General features: G+C 41.6%; 5 protein-coding genes across 15 annotated transcripts; 3 read left to right on the top strand and 2 right to left on the bottom strand.

Moving 5' to 3' along the window:
- The first annotated feature begins 65 nt into the window (after nucleotides 1–65).
- nac (GDP-fucose transporter nac) lies at nucleotides 66–1,636 on the top strand. Its single transcript, XM_064679716.1, has 3 exons — nucleotides 66–223; nucleotides 294–1,017; nucleotides 1,081–1,636. Exons 1-3 carry the CDS (start codon nucleotides 147–149, stop codon nucleotides 1,291–1,293), a joined length of 1,014 nt encoding a protein of 337 aa, XP_064535786.1. The 5' UTR covers nucleotides 66–146; the 3' UTR covers nucleotides 1,294–1,636.
- On the bottom strand, nucleotides 1,631–3,012 carry mRpL1 (mitochondrial ribosomal protein L1). Its single transcript, XM_064679702.1, has 3 exons — nucleotides 2,720–3,012; nucleotides 2,353–2,662; nucleotides 1,631–2,296 (listed from the first exon to the last, which is right to left on the bottom strand). The coding sequence occupies exons 1-3, from the start codon at nucleotides 2,908–2,910 to the stop codon at nucleotides 1,733–1,735; spliced, it is 1,065 nt and encodes a 354-aa protein (XP_064535772.1). The 5' UTR covers nucleotides 2,911–3,012; the 3' UTR covers nucleotides 1,631–1,732.
- Nucleotides 3,013–3,622: 610 nt separating this feature from the next.
- On the top strand, nucleotides 3,623–11,078 carry LOC135426260 (uncharacterized). 11 transcript variants are annotated; one of them, XM_064679356.1, is made up of 14 exons: nucleotides 3,634–3,882; nucleotides 4,855–5,439; nucleotides 5,500–5,748; nucleotides 5,810–5,979; nucleotides 6,039–6,443; nucleotides 6,510–6,560; nucleotides 6,627–6,683; nucleotides 6,747–7,100; nucleotides 7,158–7,305; nucleotides 7,368–7,600; nucleotides 7,892–8,207; nucleotides 8,271–8,532; nucleotides 8,589–8,709; nucleotides 8,774–11,078. In XM_064679356.1, the coding sequence occupies exons 2-14, from the start codon at nucleotides 4,886–4,888 to the stop codon at nucleotides 10,636–10,638; spliced, it is 4,785 nt and encodes a 1,594-aa protein (XP_064535426.1). In that variant the 5' UTR covers nucleotides 3,634–3,882; nucleotides 4,855–4,885; the 3' UTR covers nucleotides 10,639–11,078. The 11 variants fall into 11 exon arrangements, with proteins under 11 accessions (XP_064535373.1, XP_064535426.1, XP_064535419.1 ...); XM_064679349.1 differs by having other exon boundaries at nucleotides 6,747–7,305; XM_064679341.1 differs by having other exon boundaries at nucleotides 6,510–6,683.
- Nucleotides 11,079–14,373: 3,295 nt separating this feature from the next.
- Nucleotides 14,374–15,636, bottom strand: LOC135426325 (uncharacterized). The gene has a single exon (XM_064679386.1). The coding sequence runs from the start codon at nucleotides 15,612–15,614 to the stop codon at nucleotides 14,460–14,462; it is 1,155 nt and encodes a 384-aa protein (XP_064535456.1). The 5' UTR covers nucleotides 15,615–15,636; the 3' UTR covers nucleotides 14,374–14,459.
- Nucleotides 15,637–17,701: 2,065 nt separating this feature from the next.
- Nucleotides 17,702–18,614, top strand: LOC135426334 (uncharacterized). Its single transcript, XM_064679397.1, has 2 exons — nucleotides 17,702–17,796; nucleotides 17,853–18,614. Exons 1-2 carry the CDS (start codon nucleotides 17,749–17,751, stop codon nucleotides 18,534–18,536), a joined length of 732 nt encoding a protein of 243 aa, XP_064535467.1. The 5' UTR covers nucleotides 17,702–17,748; the 3' UTR covers nucleotides 18,537–18,614.
- Nucleotides 18,615–27,395: the final 8,781 nt, after the last annotated feature.

Genomic DNA, 27,395 nt, shown 5'->3' with positions numbered 1-27,395 from the left:
CGTGTGTATGTGTAGAGGGGGTGGCTGCTTTCAGCAGGGAAATTTGTAACGTAAACAGCTGATCGACAGCCGGCTATGTGCAACGACGCATAACTATTTTATTTATTTTAATAACAAGACCTTAATTTGCGTTGAACTCGGGCAAAATGTATAAAAATTTAGAAGAGCACAATCGACTTGTGAATAAATATCTTAAGATATTTTTTGTGGTTGCATTGTATTGGTAAGATACAATTAATTGGGCTTATCAGGCCAGATAATTGGATATTTAACACGTTGCCTTTTTGCGCCAGGTGCACCTCCATACTGACCGTGTTTGTGAACAAACATCTGCTGAGCAGCGAAACCGTTAATTTGGGAGCTCCGCTCTTCATGTCCTGGTATCAGTGCGTCATATCTACCGCCATTTGCTTTGTAATAAATCGTCTCAGTCGCAAGTATCCGAGTGTCTTCAGCTTCCCGGAGGGAAATCCACTGGACATTGATACATTTCGCAAGCTTTTGCCTTTGACGGTGCTCTACACGCTAATGATTGGCGCCAATAATCTGTCGCTGGCGTATGTAACGGTTGCCTTCTATTACATTGGACGCTCCCTTACCACAGTGTTTAGTGTGGTGCTGACCTATGTGATCTTGAGGCAAAGAACCAGCTTCAAGTGCTTATTGTGCTGTGCCACCATTGTGGTGGGCTTTTGGCTAGGCGTGGATCAGGAGAGCCTAACGAAGGCCTTCTCCTGGCGCGGCACAATATTTGGTGTGCTCAGTTCCCTGGCGCTGGCCATGTACTCGATACAAACGAAAAAGTCGCTGGGTTATGTGAACCAGGAAATCTGGCTGCTTAGCTACTACAATAATCTGTACTCCACGATTCTATTTTTGCCACTCATTATTCTAAATGGTGAGCTAAGTACAATCTTGGCATATCCGCATTTGTGGGCTGCCTGGTTTTGGGCGGCTATGACGCTCAGTGGATTTTGTGGTTTTGCCATTGGCTTTGTCACAGCTTTGGAGATAAAGGTAAGTGAGTCAACTGCTAGCGTTAGCAAAGGTATGTACTTATCAAACATCTGCTGATTACAGGTTACTTCACCGCTAACGCACAACATCTCGGGCACGGCTAAAGCGTGCGCCCAAACAGTTATTGCCACGCAGTATTACAACGATGTACGCTCCGCGATCTGGTGGACCTCCAATATAGTTGTATTGGTTGCAAGTGCCGCATACACGCGCGTCAAGCAATTGGAAATGTTGCAGCAGCACCAGCAGCGCAGCACCGCAACATTGAAAGCCTAAGCAAATATTTCAGAGCAAAATATTATGTATTATTCGACTCAGCTACGTTGTGAACTGGATATGCAACAACTGTACTGATTTTGTAGCATATTTTTGCCATATATATTTCATATATGTATGTGCATTATATTGTGCAATTCTTCAAAGTCTTTTAACCGTATACATGTGTAAGTGTATGTATCTGTCATTAGATCAAGTGTACGGCGCTCAAATTTCTCTTATTGTCGCAGCACACAAATATCTTTTTAACTTTTTATAAACCTATCGAAGACTTTATACATAAGCAAACCCAAAGACGGATAAAAAGGTTCTTTACTGTGTAGAATCAAAACGTTCCTTTAAATTTTATAATGTTTAAAGAATATATTCCGACCTTCAATGCACAAATACATCCATTAGCGTTAAAGCTACAGATTTTATAAGAAGATAATATTTTAAACTAATTTGCTGCGGCTGCCGCCACTTGTTGCTCTGGTGTCTCCGCTTCCATCTTGGCTTCCTTGCTTACTTTAGCAACGTTTTTGTCATACAATTCAGGTATATATACAAATGGATCGATTTTCAGCTGTTCGCTACTGGGCGCGCTCTTAAGCAGAACACGTGTTATAAAGCGTCCATCTCGCTTGGGACGCATTGTATTCACATCCTGCAACAAAAAGCGTATATTCTCCTCCAGATGCTGTGTATCCATGTCCAAAGTGCCTACATTGGCTTTTATTAAGCCAAAGTTCTGCTGGTATTCGTCTTTAGTTGCACTGTAGCTAATGCCATTGGAGAATTTGGTAATCATTTCGGCAAGATTTGTGCCAAGTGTTTCGCTTTTTGGATTGGGAAACTTGCGCTTCATCAGGCCACGTAGTGCAACGAGCTCCGCCAGTATATTGGGATGAGCAATAATGAACTGATAGTCGGACAGCAAAAGCTCGCCGTTTGTTATGTCTTTGATCAGCTCCACACCGCCCACAAGCGTGGCGCCCGCTTCGCGCGCCTTTGTAATTTCCTCCTGAAAATCCATAAATTAGCAAGCATAATGTTTTGTTCCATTCTTTAAAAACTTACATTTTCCTTAGTAAATACTATGATTTTCCTATCTTCGCCGTGATGAAACTTATGTGGTATCATGGCCATGCGCTGGAAATTGTCCACAAATCGTGTCGCTTTTTCACCTTGCATATTAAGCTCGATTTCTACGTTTAGAGAAGCATTTGGCACATTGTACATACTAGGATGATGCGTCTCGCGATGACATTGTATGGCCTCAGCTACAGTATACACTGGCCAGCGGTAATAGCGGCCGACGTAGACGTCATCTTTTGGCACCTGCTTCCAGGAGTCATCCACGTGTTTGTCAGCCCGTTTAACATTGATTCTACAGAATGGCAATTATAGCATTAAATTGTCTAGAATCTGCAGAATTGTCACTCACTTTTTGTCCCGCTGGTTATGGGGAATGAATCCCACTTTTTTTACCTCAACTTTAACCTTCTTCTTGCGTGCTTTCTCACGGGTTCCCTTGCGCGCCGCTTCCGTGACTGCAGTCAGGTGCAGGCAGCGTAGTGCCTCTCCCGTTGGCTGGCGCACGGCAAGGGCACGAATTGATGTTAAAAGTGTTAACATTTCTGTTATTACTTTTATTGAAATCTCTAGAGTTATTTATTTAGTTATAATTATATAATTTTAACTTTTCCCCGGCTGTTCCATACAAAATCATAACACAACAGCAGAGTGACCAGCGCACTATTGGAAAACTATCGTGTCTCCAAATTCCCGATGGACCTTTTCTATTCACAAAACTATCGATACAGAAGAGCAGAGTTAACAGCAAACTAAACCAATTGTTTCATTTTGACTAATTTTCCCCTAATTACTCTTTTTCGCTATAAGGTGCAAAACCTTATCCTTTTGTGTTTTTTTTTTTGGGTTGCGCAATAAAAATCCAAATAACAATGAATCGATTATTGGCTTACAGTTTTCTTATTGGGATATTCTAAATAGGGAATACATACGTCAGTAAATTAACTTAAAATCAAAGTTTCACACCTTGCAGAGTGGCCAAGTTGAATGATATATTTGGGAAATTTAGCAGAGACACGCCAGTTAAATGACAGTTATTAATTTCTGTAAGGATATTTTTAAAGAATACGTTAAAAATCATCTTTAGAAACTAATAGAACAAATTTTAAATATAAACATGGGTTCTATTAAATTTCATTCTAGCAATGAATAAAGAGAAATTAACCAGGCGATCAAGAGCAACACTTTTAATGGCATACATATACAAAATAAATTTTCGATTTTCTCATAAGTACGCCAAGCGCTCGCCGTGTGCATTTGTGCTCAGAATAGATTCGACCAACGAACGGCATAATACGGATTTCGCGGCGTGAAAAATCGCGAAATATCTCATACAATACAGCGCAGAAAGGAGATTCTGTGGTGGGGCGGGTGATTGTATGCATAACAAAAGTGCAAGTAATAATTTATTGTTTCATTATTATGCAAATCCTTACCAGTAAAAACTATCAATTGCAAGAAAAAATCGTATTCATAATGTGTTAATTTTGTGTATTTTCTTCGTTGAAGTATAAAGTAAGATATTCGTATTCAATGTGGCAACAATTTCGATTTAATATTCTGAAAGTGGCGAAACGAACGCCTAGTGAAAGTAATGGGCCTTAAGATATACACATGATGTGCCCCACTCGCAGACATACACACACACGCACACACATATGCGCCCATTCCCAATTCTGAAGCCTCTGCGTGCACCTAGGGGGCCCAATTTCCCCAGAAATTTGGAAATATTAATTGCGTGTAACCTAAAAATGAAATAATGGAAGTGTGCTTACTTTGGCAACAGGAGATGGGGGCGTGTTTACGGAGTAAAGAGAAAGGGGGGGGGGGAGGGTAAGAGGAGGAGAGGAGGAGAGCAGCAGACCAAACAAAAGAGTGTCAGCAATTTAAAAATAGTTTACGCCATTGTTTCTATTTATTGTGATATTGTGTGATTTTTCTCGAGGCTTGTCGATCGCTGGATTATTAAATCTTTGTATACCAATTTGTGCCACCAAGTGCATCATTCGCCAATTGTGGTGCTCCGTTTCGTTCCGTTTATTGACCACACACGCGTAAATATTTTCAGAATATTTCCAAAACTTTTGCACATGTGGCGAAACGTGCTAAAATTTCGTTTTTCAAATTTATTGTTTATTTCATGTATTTTAAGCGTTACACTTTAAGGCATTTTAAATTACCCTATATACGATATACATATATACCTACACAGACACACAACATACAAGTCTGCCAATTTATGTGCGAGTGTGTGTATGTGTGTGGCGGACGTTCTACATTTGTCTTCCTCTTTTATAAACAAATTTTTGATTTCGATAATTCGTGGGATATTCTTGGCTTGCGTGTATTTCTAGTGGCGTATCTCGCCGAGTAAACAAACAAAAGCCAATTGAGCATTTCAATACGCGTATAGACACACACACACACACACACACACATATTCGCAGATATATATACAAACATACATATATATATTTATGTAAATAGAAGTGGTCTTGCGCTGGACTCACAACTTGGAATGGATAGGGCGCCACCGCCAAAGCCGCGTCGTACGCGACATAGAATCAGTGCTATGCACTATGAATCCCTACCGACAGCCCCGCCTGCCATGTGCGGACGTGCCGATGAGAACATCTTTCAATTTCCCGCTGTGGCGTCGCGTGCCCGCAATCTCTCTGCCTCGCCCAAGTTGTGCGAGGAGAAGGATTTGCCGGTGTGTGAGCACGGAAAACACAGCTGTTACTTCTGCCAGCCATACCGGGCGGATCGTGGCACAATTGAGCCGCTCAAGAATCGACTCAATTCTGCCATTGAGGCCATGGATCAGCTCACTCGCACCTACGCTTTGCTGGAGGGCCTGTTGGAGCAAAAACTGGCTACCATCACGGACAACGAGGAGGAGCCAACTACCGAGAATGAGTTAGAAGCGGCAGCAGCAAAAGCTACGCCAGTTCCGGCGACAACAAGTCCCACTGGCGACAACGAATTCGAGCTGGAGCATTCGCTGACCTGGTTGGAATCACTCTTAGGCACTGAGGTGGTGCCACCCACTAAGCAGGGCAAGTTCAAGCGGTATGTACATATATGTTGTATTTTGATTTGTAATCTGTAAACCTAAAAACCACACCATAGAATACGCGAGCGCAGCAAATCCATGATGGAGGATGAGATACATATGTATTTGAAGGGCGAACGCCAGCTAAAGATGAGCTCGTCGCGTCCATATTTGTTGCGCCGCCAGAGCACCTACAGCGACAACAAGTCCAAGGTGTCCAAGTGGACCAAGGTAAAAGCTGCCTTTAAATGGGAGCGAGCCAATGTGCCGCCCACAAGTGGCCAGGAATCCAACTCATTACTGCCACTGAATCTAGAAGTTGAAAGGTATTTAAAATACTTATACTGATCCGTGGAGGAAATCATGGAATCCTGTTATCTTTCTTAGATATTTAAAAGTGCCCATTAGCACTGCTGGCGGCAGCAGCTCAGCGGACAGCATCATTAGCTCCTCGTCGGGCCACTTTATGAGCGAAACGGGCGGCACGCCTGGCACCATCAGTTCGGCCAGCTCCATGGATGAGCTGCACATGGATGCTGGCAGTCGCCAACCTATGCGTAAATGCCATGCTGAAATCGCAACCTACTTTTTGCTGCAGCTAATCCTTTCATTCCAGGTCGCCACTCATCGAAGAGCGACACGAATGCCTCCAGCTATGAGGTGGAGCTGCGCAAATCCGCCACCGATGAGCGCTTAGATACGGCCAAGCCAACGCTGCCTAGCAAATCTTCTTCGAATAAATCCTTACGTCGATCGAAAGCCTTTTCCGACTTTGAGGTGCTGCCAGAGGATCATGTGGCGGACATAAGGTCAACGAGCAGTAGACGCAACAAGCTACCGCCCAGTCCACTAAATCTGAATCAGGTGTGCAGCGATCTGCCACAGCTGCACTCACCGCTCAAGAGTCCGAAGGATGGCAGTCAGATGGCAGCCATGTCGCGTATGCGTCAGGTTAGCTCACCGGGCAACTCCTCCGTGCCGAGCAGTCCATCTAGGCATTCGGATTTCTTTGGTGAATTCGGTGGGTGAGCTTTTTGTGGCTACCAATGCAATGTTTGCGGTTTCCATTAACGTATCGGCTTTGCAGAGAGCGAGGAACTATCCAGTGGCGTTTCTTCCGAGCCCACAACGCCAAACTGTAAGACTTTCACACAGAAAGAAGATGAAGTATTTCAACATTATCAACTTCTACTACTCAAACTAGATACGGAGTTCAAGCGAAAGCAACTCGATTTCGAACGATCCAGCGCGAGTAATCGCAGTAAGCCACACGACCGAGATCCAGGTAATCCCCCGGCCAGACCTAATCTCGATTCATTTCCAGGCGTCAAGCTGTGTAGCGGCGGTGGCAGCGGCAGTGGCAAACGCAGCAGCGAGGAGCATTCACCCACACAGCTATTGCACAGCGATCTTATGTCCACCGAGCAGCTAGAGCAGAATCTGACGCCACAGTTCAAGAAGAAGCTGCACAAGTGGCGCGCCAAGCAGCAGAACTCCAACTGTTATGCCAGCTCTGAGCCAGCGGCCAGTCCCACAGCGAAGAGTCTAAGTGGCGGCGACTTGAAGCCTAAAATCGATTGGAATCTTTGGAGCTCGGGCGCACTGAAGCTCGAAGGTCAGGGCTTGTGTGCGCTGCCAGACCAAAAGGATTTGCCCGAAAAGTTTCAAAAGAAGCTGGGTGAGTTGTGTCCAGTTGTGTGCATAGACCTTTACTTCTACACAACGTATTCTCCAGAGCAATGGAATCGATTGAAATGTACGCCGGGCGGCGGCACCAACTCCGACAATGATTCCCTCAAGCGGAACTCCAAGCACAGCCAGTCCACGCGCCGCGGCTCTGATGATGATCGCTGGTACAAGCATAAGCCGCACGACAATGAAAAGTGTGTCCCTCATTTGCCACCATCTGGATCAGTTGCTATTTATCTGCCCTCCTTACTTACAGATTGGCGCGCCTTAAGGCCATTGTGGCACCGGATCATACATCCAAGAACATTGAGGTTAAGACCTCGGACGGCGAGGTGATGAAATTCGAGGGTATCTCACGCAAATTCACACGCAAACTATACGAATGGGAGAAGGCCAGAGGGATCGGACCAGAGGCTTCTACCTTTGCTCTGCTGCATCCTGGCTACTGTCCCATAGATGTGCGACGCATCAACAAGGAGTGCAATAAACGTAAGTCCATGCTTGCATGCTTTTAAATATTTTATTTAGTCTATATAAGCTGACTGACTGAAGCAGAAAGTTGCAAGCTTGGAAGTTGAATTTGCCTTAAAAAATATTCCTGGTGCACGAGTGGAAATTAGGGCCTTAGACTAATTTCTAAGTCAAAAATCCAGCCCTATAAGATGTATTAACTACACGTTTAAAACGCACTACTGTCGAAAAATGGATGGGAATACTGATTAAAAATTTGTTTAAAAAATCTGGAATAACTGGATGGTATGCTATATATTTATTTTATAGCCACCACCGAGCACTCGCCGACACTAAGCCGCTCATTGTCGCTGGATAGCGTGGCTCCGAGCGTCAATCAGGCACAGGTCATATCGCAGCAGGCCTCGTCGCTGTCCCTTAACGATGTCAACGACTTGAAGGAGATGGAGGACTGTAGAGATTCGGCCGAGCACGAGTTCAAGAAGTACGACGAACCCGAGGCAGTTATGGTTGAAGTAGAGGAGCACATACACGACACCGCCTCCCCGCTGGTGACTGCCCACACGCTGGTCGAGCAGCAAACGCCCATTTACAAATACGAGGAGGTGCAATGCAATGACTATGTGTAGGTTAACCAATTCAATATTGGTAAGTTCTCCAATCACGCTTTTCCTATTTATACCAACAGCAACTCGCGTCGCGTCCAGAGCTTTGAGTCGCACACCAACTTAGCCCCGCTGCTGGGCGCACTGAAACGTGCCGACGAGCTGTTTGCCCAGCTGAAACAGTCCACGCCAGACATTGTGGAGCAGGTGGCAATGCGGGACTGTCAAACTGCATTGCTTAGCATACGCAGCATTTATCCATACTACTCCAACAATTTGATGAAACCGAACGTGCTGAATGCCGTGTCCGATGTGCAGAGTGATTTGGGCCGTCTGGCTGAGCTGGTGGGTGCAACTGGCTGTAGCCTGAAGCTCAACTATAATGCGCTCGAATATTACAGAGTCTAAAGTCACCGTTGGACGAGGCATGCTGTCAGGAAACAATGGAGGAGCGCACTAATGAGTACATGGAGGAGCTGCAAGGCCTACACGAATCGCTATTGTGCCTCAAGTTGAGCATACGTAAGCTCTACGTGATGTAACTAATGCTATAAATCAATGTTACTTCTTACCTATTTCAATGCAGAGGGCGGCACGAATCGTTTCCCGCGCGACATTGTGCCGGACATCAACATAACTGGCGAGGATGGACAGCAGCTGGAGAGCAGCTCTGCTTATGCCACCTGCGATGCTTCTAGTCGCGATCATCTGTCGCTGGAGGAGCACAGCGCTGCCTCACCTTCACCCATGGAGCACGAGACAGAGACCAGTACCACAACGGGAACCCTGTGCCGAGCTAGTAGCTCCATCACTGCATCCAAAAAAAAGCTTCGCCTGCGCAAGATGGGCTCACGTCAGAACAGCAGAACGGAGAGCGACAGCAGTGATGCGGATACTCACAGTGTGCTGGAGACACCTCGTCGCATGCGCCGCAAGAACTTTCGGCTGAAACAACGCTCCTTGGATGATGACTTTCGCTTGGGTTCCATGCTAGTCACTGGCCATACGCAGCCAGCAGCGGCGGATGATATCATTTGCAGTTCCCTTAAGGTCAAGCCCGGCGAACGCATTGAGGAGTCACACAGCATAGCCAGCAGCACCGCTCAGCCGAGTGGGTTTGTGCCACCGCCACTGCCGGAGCTGCATACGCGCAGCTACAATACCAATGCCAATGTGTTTGTAAAGACCAAGCGCAAGCTGTTCACCACAGTGCTGGAGCCCACGGCAGCTGAGGGCGTAGCGCTCATCGAAAAGGAGCTGGAGAGTCCCACGCATAGCGTTGAGGAAGCACAGTCTCCCAACTCCAGGATGGCGGCAAAGTTGACAGCTCCGCGTCCGCTCAGTCTCTACAGATCCATCAGCCTGGAGCGCCTGTCGCCGTTGCGACCCAAAGATGAGCTGCGCAAATGCCAGAGCGGCGAGAATATGCATCGATCATCTATTATGGTGCGTCCGCCGCTCGCTAGCGATAGCATTCAGCGTTTGGCACGCTCAAAGCGCCAGCTGGCTACGTCTGCATTTCCTCAAGTGCCGCCGCGCAAGTCACATCTTTACAAGAAGAACTCGTTGCACAAGTCGCAAAGCGCCACCGTCAGCAACAACATTGAGCACAAGATCGCCAAGACCAGCTCTGGCTCCACTGTGAGTAGAGCCTGCCCAGCGTCGGTGTCCATAGTGCTGCCCAACAAGCTGGACAATACGCTGCCTCGCATACAGCGCAAGCTCGAGGGCAAAGGCAAGGCCTTGCTGACGCCTACCAAGCCAAAATATTTTGAGTTTCCGCCACCTATTTTGGAGCCACAACGTCCAGTAACGCCGTTGTCGGAGCGAGCCCTGCGCTTGCAGCAGGCCAAGGCACAGTTTCTGCAGAGTGCGCCCGTAACGCCCAGGCAGGAGCCGACAACGCCCAATGCCCTAAACGATGCGGCTCTGCTACACAAGAGCGTCAGCGTAGGCAGCATGCGGGGCGGTGCGGGCTGTTCCACAGAACAGCTACACCAACAACAGCTGCAGCAACAGGAAGTGACCACGGATCAGGAGAGCGTAAGCAACTCCAGCGCCTATGATAGTTTGCCTCGTTCTGTTAGCCGATCAGCTCGAATCTCCAGTAAGCTCGGCTTTGCCACATTGGCTTCCAAGTTGCGTCGCGGCGGCAAAAAGCCCAAGGATACACCTGCTCCCATGCCGGGTGGCAGTGCTCTGTCCGCACTCTGCCGCCAAACGCTGATGGCCGATGTTATTGCGCTGCCGCAGGTCTTTGGAAGCGACCGACCCCCGCCCAGTCCCAGTGCTTCCACTTCTTCGCCCGGACGCAACGTGCACAAGTCACAAAGCTCACCACAGGCGGCCCTGGCTGCGGGATCTATATCGAATTTGCATGGCAGCTACGAGGGCATCAACAAATCCCTCAGCGAGCAGTTTGTGCGCCAGCTAAAAGAGAGCGACGTCTAGTCAACCATTTACGATTACCTCTAAGTTTAGATCTAAGCATAGCAGTGGGTGTCCTCCCATTGGCTACTAAAGTACTTACCAAATATGTCCTTAATCAAATACCTTAAGTTATTGTCTGAGTATCGAATGAATTCTTGGAATTAACTAACTTAAGAAAATGTGACTACAAAATCTTAAACGAATGAACCATATTTAGCTCCTTACGAACCGCATATGTTAAAAGTAGTTGACGTACTCATTCAGTTCAAATCAGTACACGTACCCGTGTTCCGTGCGAGTCGTGCAGGCCTTCCAACACCAAGAGCACGGTCTCTGAACAGCGATAGTTTGACTGTTTCACCTAAAAATCTAAGGCAAAAAAGAGAGTTTGAGTGAAACAGATATTAATATATGGAGATTGAAAAATAAAAATTCGAGTATCCTGCTCTTTAATTTTTAAATGAATTGTATAATTCTGAATTTCTCTATTTAATACTAGCGGGTATAACCCGGCCTTGCCCGTGGCACGTATGTTATAAAATCAAAAAAGCTTTGAAAATGATTTTAAAACTGATCGGACGGGAATCAAACAACTTTTATGCAAATCGGAAAACTCTTAAAACTCACCAAAAAAATCTTTGAAATGCATTTTCCACCGAAGGAGTTTAGATTTTGCAAAAAGTGTGAAACACGTCTCAAATGAGTTTTCGTATAGATCTTTGGAAATAAATTTGAACACAAAACGTCATCCACCAAATCTTCGACCCCCATTTGCACCAAGGAGGACCGGATTTTTCGAAAAGTGTGAAACACCCCTTAAATGAATTTGAACAAAGATCTTTGAAAATAAGTTGGGCCGATCGGATGGTAAACAAAAAACTTTCATACAACCGTTTTCCGCCAATTTACCACTGTTGCGGGTGGAATTTCCCAAATCGCTGAAATACGTATTTATTAAGTTCTTATGTAGAGCTTTGAAAATAAGTTTGAAGCAAATCGGACACAACTTAAAACTTCGCCCAAAAAATCTTTAAATCGCATTCCCCCCGAAGAAGTTTGAATTCTGCGAAAAGTGAGAAACACGTCTCAAATGATTTTTCTAATAGATCTCTGGAAATGAATTTGAGTGCAAAACGTCACCCACCAAATCTTTGACCTCTATTTCCACCAAGGAGGAATGCATTTTTCAAAAAGTGTGAAACACCCCTTTAATGAATTTAAAAATAGATCTTTAAATATGAATTTGGGGCCGATCGGATGGTAAACAAAAAACTTTCATACAACCGTTTTCCGCCAATTTACCACTGTTGCGGGTGGAATTTTCCAAATCGCTGAAATACGTACTTATTAAGTTCTTATAAAGAGCTTTAAAAATAAGTTTGAAGCAAATCGGACACAACTTAAAACGCCGCCCAAAAAATCTTTAAATCGCATTTCCCCGAAGAAGTTTGAATTCTGCGAAAAGTGAGAAACACGTCTCAAATGATTTTTCATATAGATCACTGGAAATGAATTTGAGCGCGAAACGTCACCCACCTAATCTTTGACCTCCATTTCCACCAAGGAGGAATGGATTTTCCTAAAAGTGTGAAACACCCCTCAAATGAATTTGAACAAAGATCTTTGAAAATAAGTTTGAGGCCAATCCGATGGTAAACAAAAAAGTTACATACAAACGTTTTTCGCGATTTTTCCACACTTGCGGGTGGAATTTCCCGAAACCCCGTCTTAACGTGCACCTACATCACATAAGGTAGCTACAGTGAAAATTTCAGCTTCCTAGCTCTTACGGTTTGGGCTGTGCGTTGATCACAATCAGTCAGTCAGTCAGTCAGTCAGTTAGTCAGTCAGTCAGTCAGTCAGTCAGTCAGTCAGTCAGGACAAACAGTTTTATATATAGAGATAATAGAAATATATTTTCTTTATTGTCACTCGTGTTGGTCTGTGTTGGGCCGTGTATTGTATAATTTGTTCCGTGAGTATTCGTGCGTGTTTGAAAAAGTTATTTTGCGTACCGCAACAACACAGCCCGCGTCCATCTCTAGTGTAGAACATCTACCGAAACTTATCGTGCAGTCGTGAGTGTTCGTGTCACGAAAGAAAACACTCACGTGTCCAGGTCTAAAGGTGAGCAATATAATAGTATCACAAATTAAACTCTACAGCTCGTAAAATATTGAACATTTGCCTGTAGCGAAACTCGGACATAAACAAACAAACTGTGAGTTTGGGTTAAGAAAATTTTCCCATATGCGAAACAAGTTCATTTTATTTTTATAAACATCTCGCCCAATTATCGAAATATATATAAAAAAAATTTAAGATTTTAAGATTTGGTATTCAAGCTCTCTCTCAAACACAGGTTTGGGATATTTCACTTTTTATATCTTATAAATTTTATGATTTGAGGAATTTAAAGCGTGTTTTTAAAAACCAAAATAGTATATTGACGAGGGGTTTTTTAGTCGAGCACACTCGACTAGATCGTTATTTTTGCTAATGCTATTTTTTAGTTTTATTAGTTACTAGCGGGTATAACCCGGCCTTGCCCGTGGAACGTATGTTAAAAATCAACGTTCTCAAAAAGCTTTAAAAATGATTTTGAAACTTATCGGACGGTAAACAAACCATTTTCATGGAAACGTTTTCCGCCAATTTACCACTGTTGCGAGTGGAATTTCCCAAATCGCTGAAACACGTATTCATTATATTCTCATGTAGAGCTTTGAAAATAATTTTGAAGCAAATCGGACACAACTTAAAACTTCGCACAAAAAATCTTTGAGTCGCATTCCACCCGAAAAAGTTTGGATTCTGCGAAAAGTGTGAAACACGTCTCAAGTGATTTTTCTTATAGATCGCTGGAAATTAATTTCAGCGCGAAACATCACCCACCAAATCTTTGACCTCCATTCCCACCAAGGAGGAATGGATTTTCCTAAAAGTGTGAAACACGCCTCAAATAAATTTGAACAAAAGATCTTTGAAAATAAGTTTGAGGCCGATCGGATGGTAAACAAAAAAGTTACATACAAACGTTTTTCGCGATTTTTCCACATTTGCGGGTGGAATTTCTCGATGCACCTACATCACATAAGGTAACTACAGTGAAAATTTCAGCTTCCTAGCTCTTACGGTTTGGGCTGTGCGTTGATCACCAATCAGTCAGTCAGTCAGTCAGTCAATCAGTCAGTCAGGACAAACAGTTTTATATATAGAGATATATGTGCCTGCTCCACTATAATTCCAAAACACCGGAAGATATATATTTCTGCAATTTCTCTGTCGACTGTGTTCAAAAAAGTCAAGAAAAATGGCGCTCATTCACATAAAGTATATAACTGTATCAATAGCCAAGGCGATAAAGCCATTTCCTCCCGTCCGTCTGTTCATATTCAGTCGGTCTCCTAGCCCGAAAGCTATCGCTATGAAGCTTTGCAGGCGTAACATACTATATATCATATGAAAGATAAGAAAGTCAAAATAAAGATTTTGCATGAAACATATTTTTTGATATCATTAAGATTGCTTGATCAAACTTGGAGTTTACTAGATCCCTATTTAAGCATAAGCGTATCCACATTGGACTGCTATGTTATATAGTTTTATAGAAACAATCATTTGGAAATAAAGTTGTTGTATAAAAACCCTCTTACTCCATACGCCTTCGAGGATATTTAAGCTTTGTCATATCAGATTGTAAAAAGAGTGTACGAACTTACTAATTGCTTCCACGGGAGTCGAAACACTGTTACATAGACATTTTTTGTTACATTTATTTTCTTTTTGATATATGCAAAATTGAGCTATGTATTAATACTCCTCGAGTATTATAAAATGATCTATCGATGGTCTACGTAGTCATCCTCAATATTGTCGATATCATCGTCGTCCTCCTCCAAGTCGTTCTCGTGAGGTATATCCACAGGTGGTTCGCCTGTGTTCCAATAGCGTTCGTCCTCCGGCTTGAGGAAATCGTACTCTGGCTTATTGGTGTCCTCAAAAGTGAGGCAGACTGTCAGATTCTGTGCCGTTTCAATCATTTGTGGAATACTGTTCACAAAATCTGATCCGCAATGAACCGATTGCAATGCAGCGCTTGGCAATTGATTGTTGATCTTGTCATAGCCCGCGATGCCCACGGCGATGATATCATGCACCCGACGCAGTGCACTCAGCACATTCAGCGTCCCGGAGAGAATCTTGCCCATTATAGTTTTCTTGGCGGCGATCTTTTTGTAGATCTGCACAAGCCGCTGCACATTTTGTTTGATCTCCTTGACTGACGCCACCGTTTCGTTCTGGATTTGAAGGATTAAATCCATCGTGTAGGTGTAGCAATCAACGCCGCCATTGATGGCGTGTATTGCCTCCGTAAACTGTGGTACATGCGAGTAGCTGCAGTAGGCGGCTTGAGAGGCACGTCCCCATGTATGCCACATAACCTCCAGCCCACCAATGGCAGCCATTACAATTTTCGGTTTGTTCAGCTTCAACAAATTGACTTCCATGTCCATAGCGCGTGCCACCAGTTGGTTAATGCCCACCTGTGATTCGTCGATTACATCCTGTAGGATGTCCAACAGATCCTGCAACTCCTGCAGCTGCTGATCTGTCATATCACCACCGGGCTGTCCTAGCACTTGATCCAAAGTCGGCAGCGTTGTGTCATACTCAATGCTGGGCTTAAACCTTAAGTAGCCATCAAATTGAGCTCGAAATTCTTCAAACACCTGCGCATAGCTACTGTCCACTTGCGCAACCGTAGGCTGGGCAAGCTGGGCACTACCATCCCCACTCTGCATGCGCAGGATGTACAAGTAGTCATGTTGTGCTTGGAGCTCACGATAAAATGGACGCAAGGCTTCCACTTCTGCTGCGGACAAGTAAAAATCTTTTTGTTGCTGCTCCAGCAGATTACTCAGCTCCTGGTGCGCCCAGGTGCTGCCCAAAAGCATGCAGCCAAGCAGCGGCAGCAGCAGAGAAACTTTCACCATTTTGCTGCCTCAAATGAAGTAATCCAACTGACTCGGAGTCCATTTCGTGCGCTTGGACTCTTTTTCTTTTGGCCAGCGCGATTATCACAGGTATGGGCTGTAAACCTTATCGGCGACCACACTTGGATTTTCTTAAATAGTTTGATAAGATGAGGCTAATCTTGTTTATGCCTATCACAAGCCAATATACAACAACAGTCACTTTATTCAGCTTTAATCTTAAGGTAGTTAATAATAAACTCATCAGTATACATACATATAACAATGGGTTATACATAATCCAATGGGTAATACGTAATATGACTTAATTGATTGATTAATGTGCATTAACTGCAATAGCTATGTATGTTAAATACGGACAGCTTCACATTGCATTTGATAGGGATTTAAAACAAATTTTGTTTAATACTTACACCTATTTCAAAGGTGTGTTGTGCTTTTTTTATCCGTCTGTCGATATAGATATATAGATATAGATATAGATATAGATATAGATATAGATATAGATATAGATATAGATATAGATATAGATATAGATATAGATATAGATATAGATATAGATATAGATAAAGATATAGATATAGATATAGATATAGATATAGATATAGATATAGATATAGATATAGATATAGATATAGATATAGATATAGATATAGATATAGATATAGATATAGATATAGATATAGATATAGATATAGATATAGATATAGATATAGATATAGATATAGATATAGATATAGATATAGATATAGATATAGATATAGATATAGATATAGATATAGATATATATATAGATATAGATATAGATATAGATATAGATATAGATATAGATATAGATATAGATATAGATATAGATATAGATATAGATATAGATATAGATATAGATATAGATATATATAGATATAGATATAGATATAGATATAGATATAAATATAGATAAAGATATAGATATAGATATAGATATAGATATAGATATAGATATAGATATAGATATAGATATAGATATAGATATAGATATAGATATAGATATAGATATAGATATAGATAAAGATATAGAAATAGATATAGATATAGATATAGATATAGATATAGATATAGATATAGATATAGATATAGATATAGATATAGATATAGATATAGATATAGATATAGATATAGATATAGATATAGATATAGATATAGATATAGATATAGATATAGATATATTGTCAATTTTACGTGCCATGAATTTCGAAACATGAAGGAACGGTTCATCGAGAACTGAGCTTTTGAATGAAAACCTTGACTGTAAATGCAGTTTCACTTAAAATTTGTTATCTGTGTTGTTAATTATTGTTAGTGGCCACTGACGGCAGCAAGATTGGTGGGAAATATAAGAACTCATTCTTGGTACCGTTTCTGAGTCATGCGAAGATACTTTTTTGATTATTACCTTGGTAAGGTTGTATTGACACTGTCGAGCGTTTGGAGAGAAAGTTAAAAACGATGAAAACTTCACAGGAGACACATTGGCTTTATAACTTTTTATATTAGATGCATGAAAATTTAAACATTGGGTTGAATATGTTTTTACGTGTAGTAGTTTTATATGAATTCGATTTGTTAACCGAAACAGCGCTTCAAAATAGATGAATATATGATCTCCTGATTTAGTGCATACCCATGCTAAACGTAAAGAGGGGCAAGAATGCTCAAATTTGGAGGAATGCTTACTCTTTAAGATTGGCAATGAAATAGGGACTACAGTTTCTGCGGAAAACATTTAACTACAACACTAGCGAAAGATTCTGCACGGATTCTCTTTGCTTAGTTGCCTGAATGCCCGATACTTAGGGAACTTAAATACATAGGACTGTTGGGAATGTATTCCAAAAGCTTAATATTTAAGTAACAAAATAAATTTGTTTTTTCATAAAAAATATAAAACGAAATTGTTTAAGTTAATGTTTGGCAAGTGTGCAAAGGTATCGGTGTACCCAATCTGTACTTCTTATCTTTCCATTTGTTTCAATTTCTAATCATGTGAATTGAGAAGCTGTGTAGGGCTTTTGTGTTTTGTTTATCATGACTGACTGGATGGCAATATATATGTGTAGTCGCCAACGCCCCCACCAGCAATTGGAACTGAAGCATCATGGGCAGAACAATAAGAATATTAAGCTTGCTTTTGCTGACATTGACAGTTAGTATATATTTGAAAAAGTGTTTTATATAGTTTTCTAACCCTCTCCCTAAAAGCGTGGACATGCTGAAGACACCAGCACCACTGAGACCCATACGGAAACGGAGACCACGGAATATGGACCAATTAGTATGGTGTTTGACCAGCTTGCGGATATGGCAGTGGATGTTAGTGACAAGACCTCCTCACAACTGCAGGCGAATATAGAGCGCACATTGATGGACATTACGGACAATATTGACGCAATGACCACCAATGCCATGGCAGAGATGAGCATTGCCATTGATGACACGAATCAGCTGCTCATGGCCAATCCCAGCTGCAATGCCGCCTGGAATCTGCAGGAGTTTACAATCAATGTGACAGATCAGCTCAGAGCTTGCACAATGCGGCTGAGCGGCATGATAGGAGCCTATCGCGACGATGGACAACAGGTGCTCTCCAATGTGCAGAGCTTTGTGCAGCAAATGGCTCAGCTGCCAATAGTCTGCCAGAACCAGGCAATGGGCGCGGCAATAGCGCCCTTGGGCTTTAGCTTTGATAACAGCAACAGTTGCTTTTTGAGTGGTATAACTGCCATCAATCAAGGGCTAGCTGAAGCCATGCACAATGCCTCCCTGCTGCTGGTGCGCACGCGCCGCCTGTCCCAGGAGCAAGTGGCTCGGTCGCAGCAATGCAGCGATGCGGTTGTCGCTCAGGTCATTGAGTACCTGCGCGTTCAGCGCGCCAATTGTAGCTAAGCAGGACTCAAATTATGCATAAGAGATCACTTTTGGTTGTAACATACGCAAATATAAACGACAATTTATGCACCCAAAGGATATGCAAGAACAGGATGCATTACGCTCATCGCTTATGCATGCGCATAAGTCAGCGGAAAAGGAATTGTAATCGAGCAGCATTGACATTTATTTGACAAGTTTTTGATTGATTTTACAGCTGCTCATTCTGCATAAAATTCACCTATTTGTTGGCCTAATCGCAAGTTCACTTTTCAAATTCGCTCGCATATAATTTGTATATGTAAATACTGTCTTTCTCTCCCTCTCTCTCTCTCTCTCTCTCTCTCTCTCTCCCTTCTTGCCAATTGGTTAATGGGCTTTGCCAACGACACGTGGCAAACACACGAACCAAAGAGCAGCCACAACAACAAAAGAGGCAACAGCTGGCCAGGGAAAGAGACAGCATTAGGTGGTGGACATGCGACTCATGTCTACGCTCCTACATTTCCGTAGTGAACCAAATTATTTTGACCTGCGCCCATACACTGTGCACAATTTGAGTACGCGTATCTTTCCGATATATGCTACTGCAAAACTGTTTCTCTAAAATTTGGCTCAGTGCATCGGAAACCACGATGAACAAAAAATTCCTACGACTTTACTGTGTTTTTTTTTCTGGCTCAATGGCGCAATTTTACCCAGAGAGCGTCTGAATTGTATCTTATTTTTATTTTTACTGCTTGTAACAGTTGTTGATGACGATCGAGTTGTTGCTTTTGCTGCTGTTGCTGTTGTTGTTGTAGTTGTAGTTGCCCAAACGCTTTGATACCTATACGAGGCCTACTCCAACATCTGTTGAGCATTTTCCAGACAACTAACAGAACCTGGGGACGGACTGATCGCGCGATTTTTCCCTAATTCAAATCGTTTGGTTAGCTAAGAAAAAGTGAGGCTGCGGATTGGAGGAAAGGTTATGCAAATTCGGATATATTAATATGAGTATATTTTGTTAATAAGCTAATATGAGTATATTTTGTCAATAAGCTAAATAAATATACGACAGATCTTCGCATTGGGGGCTATTTGCTGATGCTCTGTACCCTTATACCCCAGGGCGTAGGTAATTTTCAATATAGTTACAACTGACACTTACAATTATATAGATAACCGATGTGACATATGCACCGTGCAGAGCATATTTATAAAGTGTTAATTTCATTAGAAGTCGCTCAGAACTGAGACACTTGTTTGAATTATTATAGGCTTAAGTTGCAAATTAGGTTTTTTATGCACTGGGTTCGAATAAGACAATACTATATCTAAAAACAAGCCTGGGAACCCGAAACCAGATTTCGTTCCTCATTAATATAAATAAATATCTTACTGTGTTTTTCATTTGAACGTATATGGTTGAGGTAGTGTGGACATTTTGTGGGATTTGCAAATTAGAAGTACTTTGCTGCTTTACACCCGAATAGTTATGATTATTAACCTCAGATCTTTCGCATGGCAAGTTAATTATTCACTGTTTAAATGGATACCATGGTAAGGTTTAATTCGCTGAGATGCTCCTTCAAAAAGTTACACACAGCAACACTTTAACGATCCGCCTTTCGCTGGAATCGCAGCCACATTTAGTTTGCAATCTTGTAAAACTTTCTTCGTTCTGTTTTTTGTTTCTTGAACAACAATGTATTTATTAATATGATTTTAATCACTTTTACCTTGGCAGACGTTTGGTCCATGCTAATTCTTGTCTCTACGAGTCCTTTGGTGTACTAATCACGTCTTCCATATAATGTCTTTGCTTGACTTAATTGGACTCAATTTGGGGCATTAATTTTGATTGATGCCGAGCCTTATGATGCCCGCAGGACATCTAGAATTGTCTACTAACTAGAAAGGCTATTCAACCGCGTTTACATAGTATTTGAGGGTTTCGGAACCAACTGGCGCACATTCGATTCGACCTGAGCCCGAACACAATAAGAAAATTATCATTATTATTATTATTTGCTGAGAACGAGCCGCGTGGCGTGCGAGTGAAAGCCTGCCAAAAAGGACTAGCCCTGACGACTGGCAGCCAAAGCGAGATAGAACCAACACTCAAGCCAAAGTGCAACATATGCTGCCGAAGGATCGCTCAGAACAAACGGTCGGCGCATGCCGTCATCTGGTGCTACTTTGACTTGAAAATTGGGTAGCATTTGCCGTTGCCGTTGCCGGTGCCTACGCTTCTCCTTCGTGGGTTATTTTTTTCTTTTTGTATTTTTGAATTTTTGTTGTAGCTGTTTCTCTTACGGTTCGGCATTTTGCTGCTCCCGACAACTACTATACAATTTCAAGGAAGCAATGAATGCTCCCGCTCCCCCTCCAACAGTTACTGTTGACTTCCGATAAGCACGAGTGAGGAAGAACGACCGAGAAAAAGGCAACAGCAGGATAAACCGCTTAAAGGACATGGGCAGCAGTGCGCCAAGGCAAATTGGAAAGGGTTGCTGTTTGATGGACTGCAAGACTGGAGAAGGTGTGATGCCGGCAAGGATACACAGATGCAGCTCAGTTAACCACTCTCGGGGCCTGGGCTCAGCTTACAAATCCAAATTGAGACTCAAACTCGCGCGCATGCCTCTCCATGCCTGGCTATGAACACGTGTGCCCAACCAACGTCAGCTGGTCGGGTCAGGAATAGGAATAACGGCATAAGGCAGGCCATAATAGTTACAAAAAAATCTTAGAAAAATGGCTGTTGGATAGTGGCATCCCCCACAATAACAAATATAAAAAACAAACTTACTTAGGTGAACAAAAGCTTTAACACTACATCTTTGAACATTAGGTTAATTCATATTTGAAAAATATAAACATTAAACTGATACCGGGTAATTAGAAAATTAGAATCTGGCAAGAGTTCTTAATCCAAATGTCACGTGTATTAATATTTGTACTGAAAGTTTGTCATATGAGAAAATGATTATCTTTGTGGATGAAGTGTATCTATCATTGGAACCGCTTTGATTTCAACGCCTGTAACAAATAGAGCAACGATATACTGTAAATGGTGGTTATTTTACACAGTTTTATCCTTTATATTTAATTAAATCGTTCTTGTAATATTCCAAAATCTAAAAAATTAGTAAAACTTTTTATACTCTCTTTATCTTCAAACATGGCGTTTTTTTTTTCTTTTTTTTTTTAGTATATACATATATATGTTTTATTTTTGCGCTGAAATCGATCAGTGCCTTCTTATCTCTACCAAGCGAATGACTTAGGGAAGGGTGTTTAGTTACTATTATTATGTAACTTATATGATATTTACAGTAATTTACAATTTACAATAATGGAGTGGGAGATGTTTAAGCAATACGCTCCGTTGGTAGGTCGTCGGGGTGTAACCTTCGGAGGCGCCTCTCACTTATGGGGTCAGCCAGGACCCTGGCGGCCACGTTCGGATGCTGCAGCAGCTTGTCGGCGTATCGGCTGCTAAAGAAGTTTAGCTGATCTCCGACCTTTGCTAGGCGGAGATCGCATTCGAAAACGCTATGTCTATCTTGCTATCTGTTCTTTAGATCATTCATCCACGTATCCGTATTTACGTATTTTTTCCACATTTTTTATATTATTAACCACGTCATGTTAAAAAACTGTTTTTGGACCTTTCTTTAAGTGGTAAGTGAATCATGAAAATCTATAGCTTCCTTAGTCTTAGACTTAGAGTCATTAAATTGGGCGGATAGAGCATTGTGGCTAGTTCAGCCGTTTTCTAGCTAATTTGGGAGAGTTTCAGAGGTTGGTAACTGAAAACAGTTGAACCTTCAAATAGATAAAGCCTTTTTTTTAACATATTTTCCCCAGTTTTTGTTTAGAAAGCTAATGCAGTTATTTACAGCTATTTTTATCACTCGACTCAGCTTTTTGTATTCAGCCTTATTTTTTAAAAAATACTGTTTACAGGTTACAGCATTGTTATAGTTTAATTGTAATAAAGTTTAAAAGTAATAATCATGTAAACCGCACATACATTTGAACCTGACGCATGATTTTAAGCCTGGCTTTTCATCTGGCTTTTCGTTCTCCAAAAGCCACACGAACGAATGCCGAAGTCGTGGCTTGTTGAAAGCTGGCCTTAGGGAAAGCTTTTTCTTTTTTTAAATACGTGGAGCGAAAAAGTATTTTGTTCTTAAGATCGACCTAAGCACTTTTTCATAATCCATGATATGCATGCGTTATATTAATGTTGAATTACTTTAGATAGTATTTTTATCGCTTGAATCCCGATACAATGTGCTGCATTTCCAGCCCAACCGACCAAGGAGCGCATTCGTTTAACATACGAAACGAGTCATAAAGTAAAAAAAAACGAATACAAACTAAGACTATAACAGGCTAAGACTATCTTCTTGCTAAATAGGTTGGAGAGAAGACTCCATGCCGAATACCCTGTAATGCTTGTTGTACACATCACAAAGCACCCGGAACGGTTCATGTAAAGCATAGATAGTTAAACAAAATTTATCAAATAAAGCAGCTTCTGCAACAACTATTTTTATAAAATAGCCCACTTGGTTTTACTACTATTTTTGCATACTGTATGCTAGAGAAAGTTCTTGTCTCAGCCAATGGCGTGCAAGCACCACTGTGAATTATGCATGCATGAGTTCATGAGTGTTTATATTGTCTTTGGTTAGAGCGTATTGCACAGTCGGTGGCACCCGACTGCAACGTTCTTATTTGTTTCACTAAACATTTGCAAGTCTGTAAAATCAATAATTTAAACTGTTTACCTTCAGGTTATGCAACATGCCGAAATGAATATAATTAATAGTATCGATTAATAAATTACCGACACCAAGGGCGTAGAGAATTCGAGACTATTTACAAAAATATAGCTCTAAACAAAGTCGAGAAAAAGAAACATCCAGGAACAATAACAAAAAGTTAATTTACATTATAATGTTGAGAAATAGAAATAAATAATGAACTTTGCCTAAAGAGACAAATGTAAAATTTTACAGAGCGCGCAATTCAATTAGAAAATCGCCGCGGAATACAAAAAAAATTAAGCAATAAAATTTGATTTGGTTCACGCAAATTCAATGGGACTGTCCAGCATCAAACGGAGCTCAAGGACTCGCCGAAGATCGAAAGGGAAACTAAAATAGAGTAATAGCAATGAATCAGGACTTGTGTTGGGCAATAAAATGCCTATCCTAAGGTCATGCAGTTTTCGTTTTCATTTCCAAATTCGTGTCATAATGTGTTGTAAGTAGTTGCCTTTGTGTCCTGCGCACGCACAAAGGACTCACTGGGGCGGGAAATTGTGAGCGCTATTGTTCGGCTGAAGGACCTGTGGCTGGCCCCTGGGCACGGTGGGAACACCCGCACGGTTCTCAGCATCGGCATTTGGCTGCTGTGGCAGTTGCGACCACAAGTTGACTTTCTGACCACCAACATAAAATGTTGACAGCCGGAACACGCCTCTAAAATATTGTGCGAAGCGATCCGAATCCTGTGCGGTCCTCAGTGCCCCGTTCTTGATCCTCGAGAAGTCCACACCGATCAATGCGCAAATCAATTGATTGCCTGATTTTGACAGTTATGAGCTGCTCTTTGTACGTAATCACCTCGCCGTGTCCATATCTTGATTTCCCCTGAAGTCCGCATTAGAGTCAAAAGCCAGAGTCAGAGTCTCATGTGTGCGCCAACGAATTTATTGTTATTGACATTTTAGTTGGGTGGAATCACACGGATTATAACTGCTAATTGCATGTATGTTACATCAGACATCCTTTGGCGGCGCACTACGGCGCCCTTGACCAGACTGTCTTATTATTAATAAGGTTAGTTAAGGTTAAGCATCGGAATATAAGAAATAGTGAACTGAGCCAAGGGTATTATCTTTGATACTTGATAAGTAAGTGATGATTACTACAATTAAAAGCACTTATATTTGTTTATATTAATAGTACTTGTACTTGACCTTTAAAAATTTTTTAGTTTTTTACAAGTACTTGAATCGCAATGCTTGTTCACAATATACAAAATATGAGATACTAGCGGGTATAACCCGGCCTTGCCCGTGGCACGTATGTTATAAAATCAATGTTCCCAAACAAATTTGAAATGATTTTGAAACTGATCGGACGGTAAACAAATAACTTTCATACAAACGTTTTCCGCCAATTTACCACTGTTGCGAGTGGAATTTCCCAAATCGCTGAAATACGTATTTATTAAGTTCTTATGTAGAGCTTTGAAAATAAGTTTGAAGCAAATCGGACACGACTTAAAACTTCGCCCAAAAAATCTTTAAATCGCATTCCCCCCGAAGAAGTTTGAATTCTGCGAAAAGTGTGAAACACGTATCAAATGATTTTTCTTATAGATCTCTAGAAATGAATTTGAGCGCGAAACGTCACCCACCAAATTTTTGACCTCCATTTGCACCAAGGAGGGATGCATTTTCCTAAAAGTGTGAAACACCCCTCAAATGAATTTGAACAAAGATCTTTGAAAATAAGTTTGAGCCCGATCGGATGGTAAACAAAAAAGTTACATACAAACGTTTTTCGCGATTTTTCCACACTTGCGGGTGGAATTTCCCGAAACCCCGTCTTAACGTGCACCTACATCACATAAGGTAGCTACAGTGAAAATTTCAGCTTCCTAGCTCTTACGGTTTGGGCTGTGCGTTGATCACCAATCAGTCAGTCAGTCAGTCAGTCAGTCAGTCAGTCAGTCAGGACAAACAGTTTTATATATAGAGATGTTACATAAATATTATTAGATCAATCTTTGAGGAGGGCATCAGTAACCTTCAGTTCAAATTTGATCTTTTCTACTTTAAAACTGTGTAAGATTTATAAATTTAAACCATATTTATATTTCCCATTCTTGATTTTGACTTTTCCAATACATTAATAACCCTTGTATTCTATAGAATTTTTTCACTTCATTTTATATTGTATGACTCATGGTCTCATTCAGAGTGCAGAGATAAGGAATTATTAAATCTCAATATTCTTTTACAACCTTTTCAGTAATCCAACATTCACCTTATCTATATCTTGTATAATCCTTGGTTTATTATACCCTTAGCCCGCTGAAAATTAGAAGATAAAGGTTCAGGGTAACACCTAGTCGGGAACTCCCTACTAGAGCACTCTTACTTGTTTTGTACAAATGAGTTCCTTCAACTCTGCTTATATGTGTACTTATATCTACACATTTTGGCAGCATACAATTTATTTAGATAAAATAAAACTTTTATTTGTTTGTCACAAGTGCACAAATAATAATTAAGGCATTTGCCAAAATGAACCTTAACAAATAATTAATTTGTAGATACATAGTTTTCCCTTGCCTTGTGCACCTGCATATAACACGCTTCAATTGGCTTGCTCTTTAATAATGATGAAGACGCGCGTTTGCCATTCCGAAGCCTCACGTTGTTTGATCACTTAAGCACAAATGGCCTGGAAAATCACGACTTGCTGCATTGCCAAAGGTGATAAAGTTTCGCACATTAATACTTAATTACTTGAATAATTGGGGCCAAGGGATTAAATTCACATGCAGTGCCCGCAAAACGAGTCGCGCAGGGCAATGCCAGACCCTGCAGGTGGACGTAAAATACAAACAAAAAAAAAGGACGAAAAAAAATCACAAGCTAAGTAACCGAAAATTCTCCAGACAGTGGACAAAACTCGAAGTGATGCCAAAGCCACCGACGTCGTTGACATTAAATTGGCTGCTGTCCTGTGGCACGTTGTTGTTGTTTGTTGTCTGCTGAGCTGAGCTTAAACACAAAATATGAGCGCACCCATGGTCGCATTTTTCACACGAAATCCTGATTAATACTTATATATATAAGTACCCAAAATTCAACTGATAATTTGAAAAGTCGTCAACCTGAGCTAAAGTTGGCAGCTCATGGGACGCAGACGCCCGGCCAACGGGACAGACATTTCATGTGGAGCCTGCGCGAACCTCTGGTGCCCAATTACAAGCAAATGAGCTGGAAAACTGTATCAAATGACCCCCGAATGCGAATACAAAATTACAGACCGCAAGACGAGAACCAGTCGCCGAGAAGAAGAATCTTTGCCAAAATACTTCGCCGACTGCGCCTGTCTCTCTCCCCCTCTCTCTCTCTCTCTCTCGATCCCTTAGAACCATCTTAACGTGACAAAGCGATGGAGATGGCTTGCGTGTGGCAATTTCAGTTAAAAAATACAGCTAGGGATTTGGACTTAAATACTCTAACATGAGGTTATACAAATTTTTAGGTAAGTATATGAGAAGTGTGCTCAATTCATTTCGTATGAAATTTACAACTTATTCTATCAACAATTCCTGAGGGTCAAATATCATCAAAACTGAATAAATAAATAAATATTATCTTAATATATAAACAAGTCCACATATTTACATCTACGACTAAAATGAATTTCACAGTTTTCTTTATGGCTTCTCAATTATCTTTGTATTCAATTATTTTGCATAAATTGTTTTGCAAATCAAATTCCGGCAAATTTTAAATATTCCTGAAAGGGCATTTACGGTTCCAAGTGTATTGAACTCGTTCTTCACAGATAGCACGTTTTTTTTTGCCCTGGCTCTGCATCTTTGGTAGCATCTTTTCGTTTTTGCTGTGTTAATTTGATGCCTCGCCCAAAAATTGTCAAAAAATCAACGTCGATTTTGATTTTTGATGCACTTTCACTGGCAATCGGCTGATCGTTGAACGGTCGGCTGCAGCGTGAGATACTCGGATCTCGGACGAAAAATGCAAAGGCCTTCATTTTGAGGCTTGCCACCTACTTGGCCAGTTTGTTAGGGGCCAGCAAGTTAGTCAACTGGAGCGGTGCGTCT

Source organism: Drosophila montana, unplaced genomic scaffold (genome assembly GCF_035044405.1).
Source record: "Drosophila montana isolate Dmon_TW-CO22-7 unplaced genomic scaffold, ASM3504440v1 contig_1264_1, whole genome shotgun sequence".
In the NCBI taxonomy this organism is placed as follows: Eukaryota; Metazoa; Arthropoda; class Insecta; order Diptera; family Drosophilidae; genus Drosophila; species Drosophila montana.
This window is presented reverse-complemented; position numbering and strand designations above follow the sequence as displayed.

Excerpts from the sequence above, each read along its gene's own strand:
- LOC135426325 (XM_064679386.1), bottom strand. The coding sequence starts at position 15,614 with ATGGTGAAAGTTTCTCTGCTGCTGCCGCTGCTTGGCTGCATGCTTTTG.
- LOC135426334 (XM_064679397.1), top strand. The coding sequence starts at position 17,749 with ATGGGCAGAACAATAAGAATATTAAGCTTGCTTTTGCTGACATTGACA. Across the intron at positions 17,797-17,852 it reads TGCTTTTGCTGACATTGACA|CGTGGACATGCTGAAGACAC; the intron begins GTTAGTATATAT and ends TCTCCCTAAAAG.
- nac (XM_064679716.1), top strand. The coding sequence starts at position 147 with ATGTATAAAAATTTAGAAGAGCACAATCGACTTGTGAATAAATATCTT. Across the intron at positions 224-293 it reads TTTGTGGTTGCATTGTATTG|GTGCACCTCCATACTGACCG; the intron begins GTAAGATACAAT and ends TTTTTGCGCCAG. Across the intron at positions 1,018-1,080 it reads TCACAGCTTTGGAGATAAAG|GTTACTTCACCGCTAACGCA; the intron begins GTAAGTGAGTCA and ends TGCTGATTACAG.
- mRpL1 (XM_064679702.1), bottom strand. The coding sequence starts at position 2,910 with ATGTTAACACTTTTAACATCAATTCGTGCCCTTGCCGTGCGCCAGCCA. Across the intron at positions 2,663-2,719 it reads CATAACCAGCGGGACAAAAA|AATCAATGTTAAACGGGCTG; the intron begins GTGAGTGACAAT and ends GCCATTCTGTAG. Across the intron at positions 2,297-2,352 it reads TAGTATTTACTAAGGAAAAT|GAGGAAATTACAAAGGCGCG; the intron begins GTAAGTTTTTAA and ends ATGGATTTTCAG.
- LOC135426260 (XM_064679303.1), top strand. The coding sequence starts at position 4,886 with ATGGATAGGGCGCCACCGCCAAAGCCGCGTCGTACGCGACATAGAATC. Across the intron at positions 5,749-5,809 it reads CTGAATCTAGAAGTTGAAAG|ATATTTAAAAGTGCCCATTA; the intron begins GTATTTAAAATA and ends TATCTTTCTTAG. Across the intron at positions 8,710-8,773 it reads GTGCCTCAAGTTGAGCATAC|AGGGCGGCACGAATCGTTTC; the intron begins GTAAGCTCTACG and ends ATTTCAATGCAG.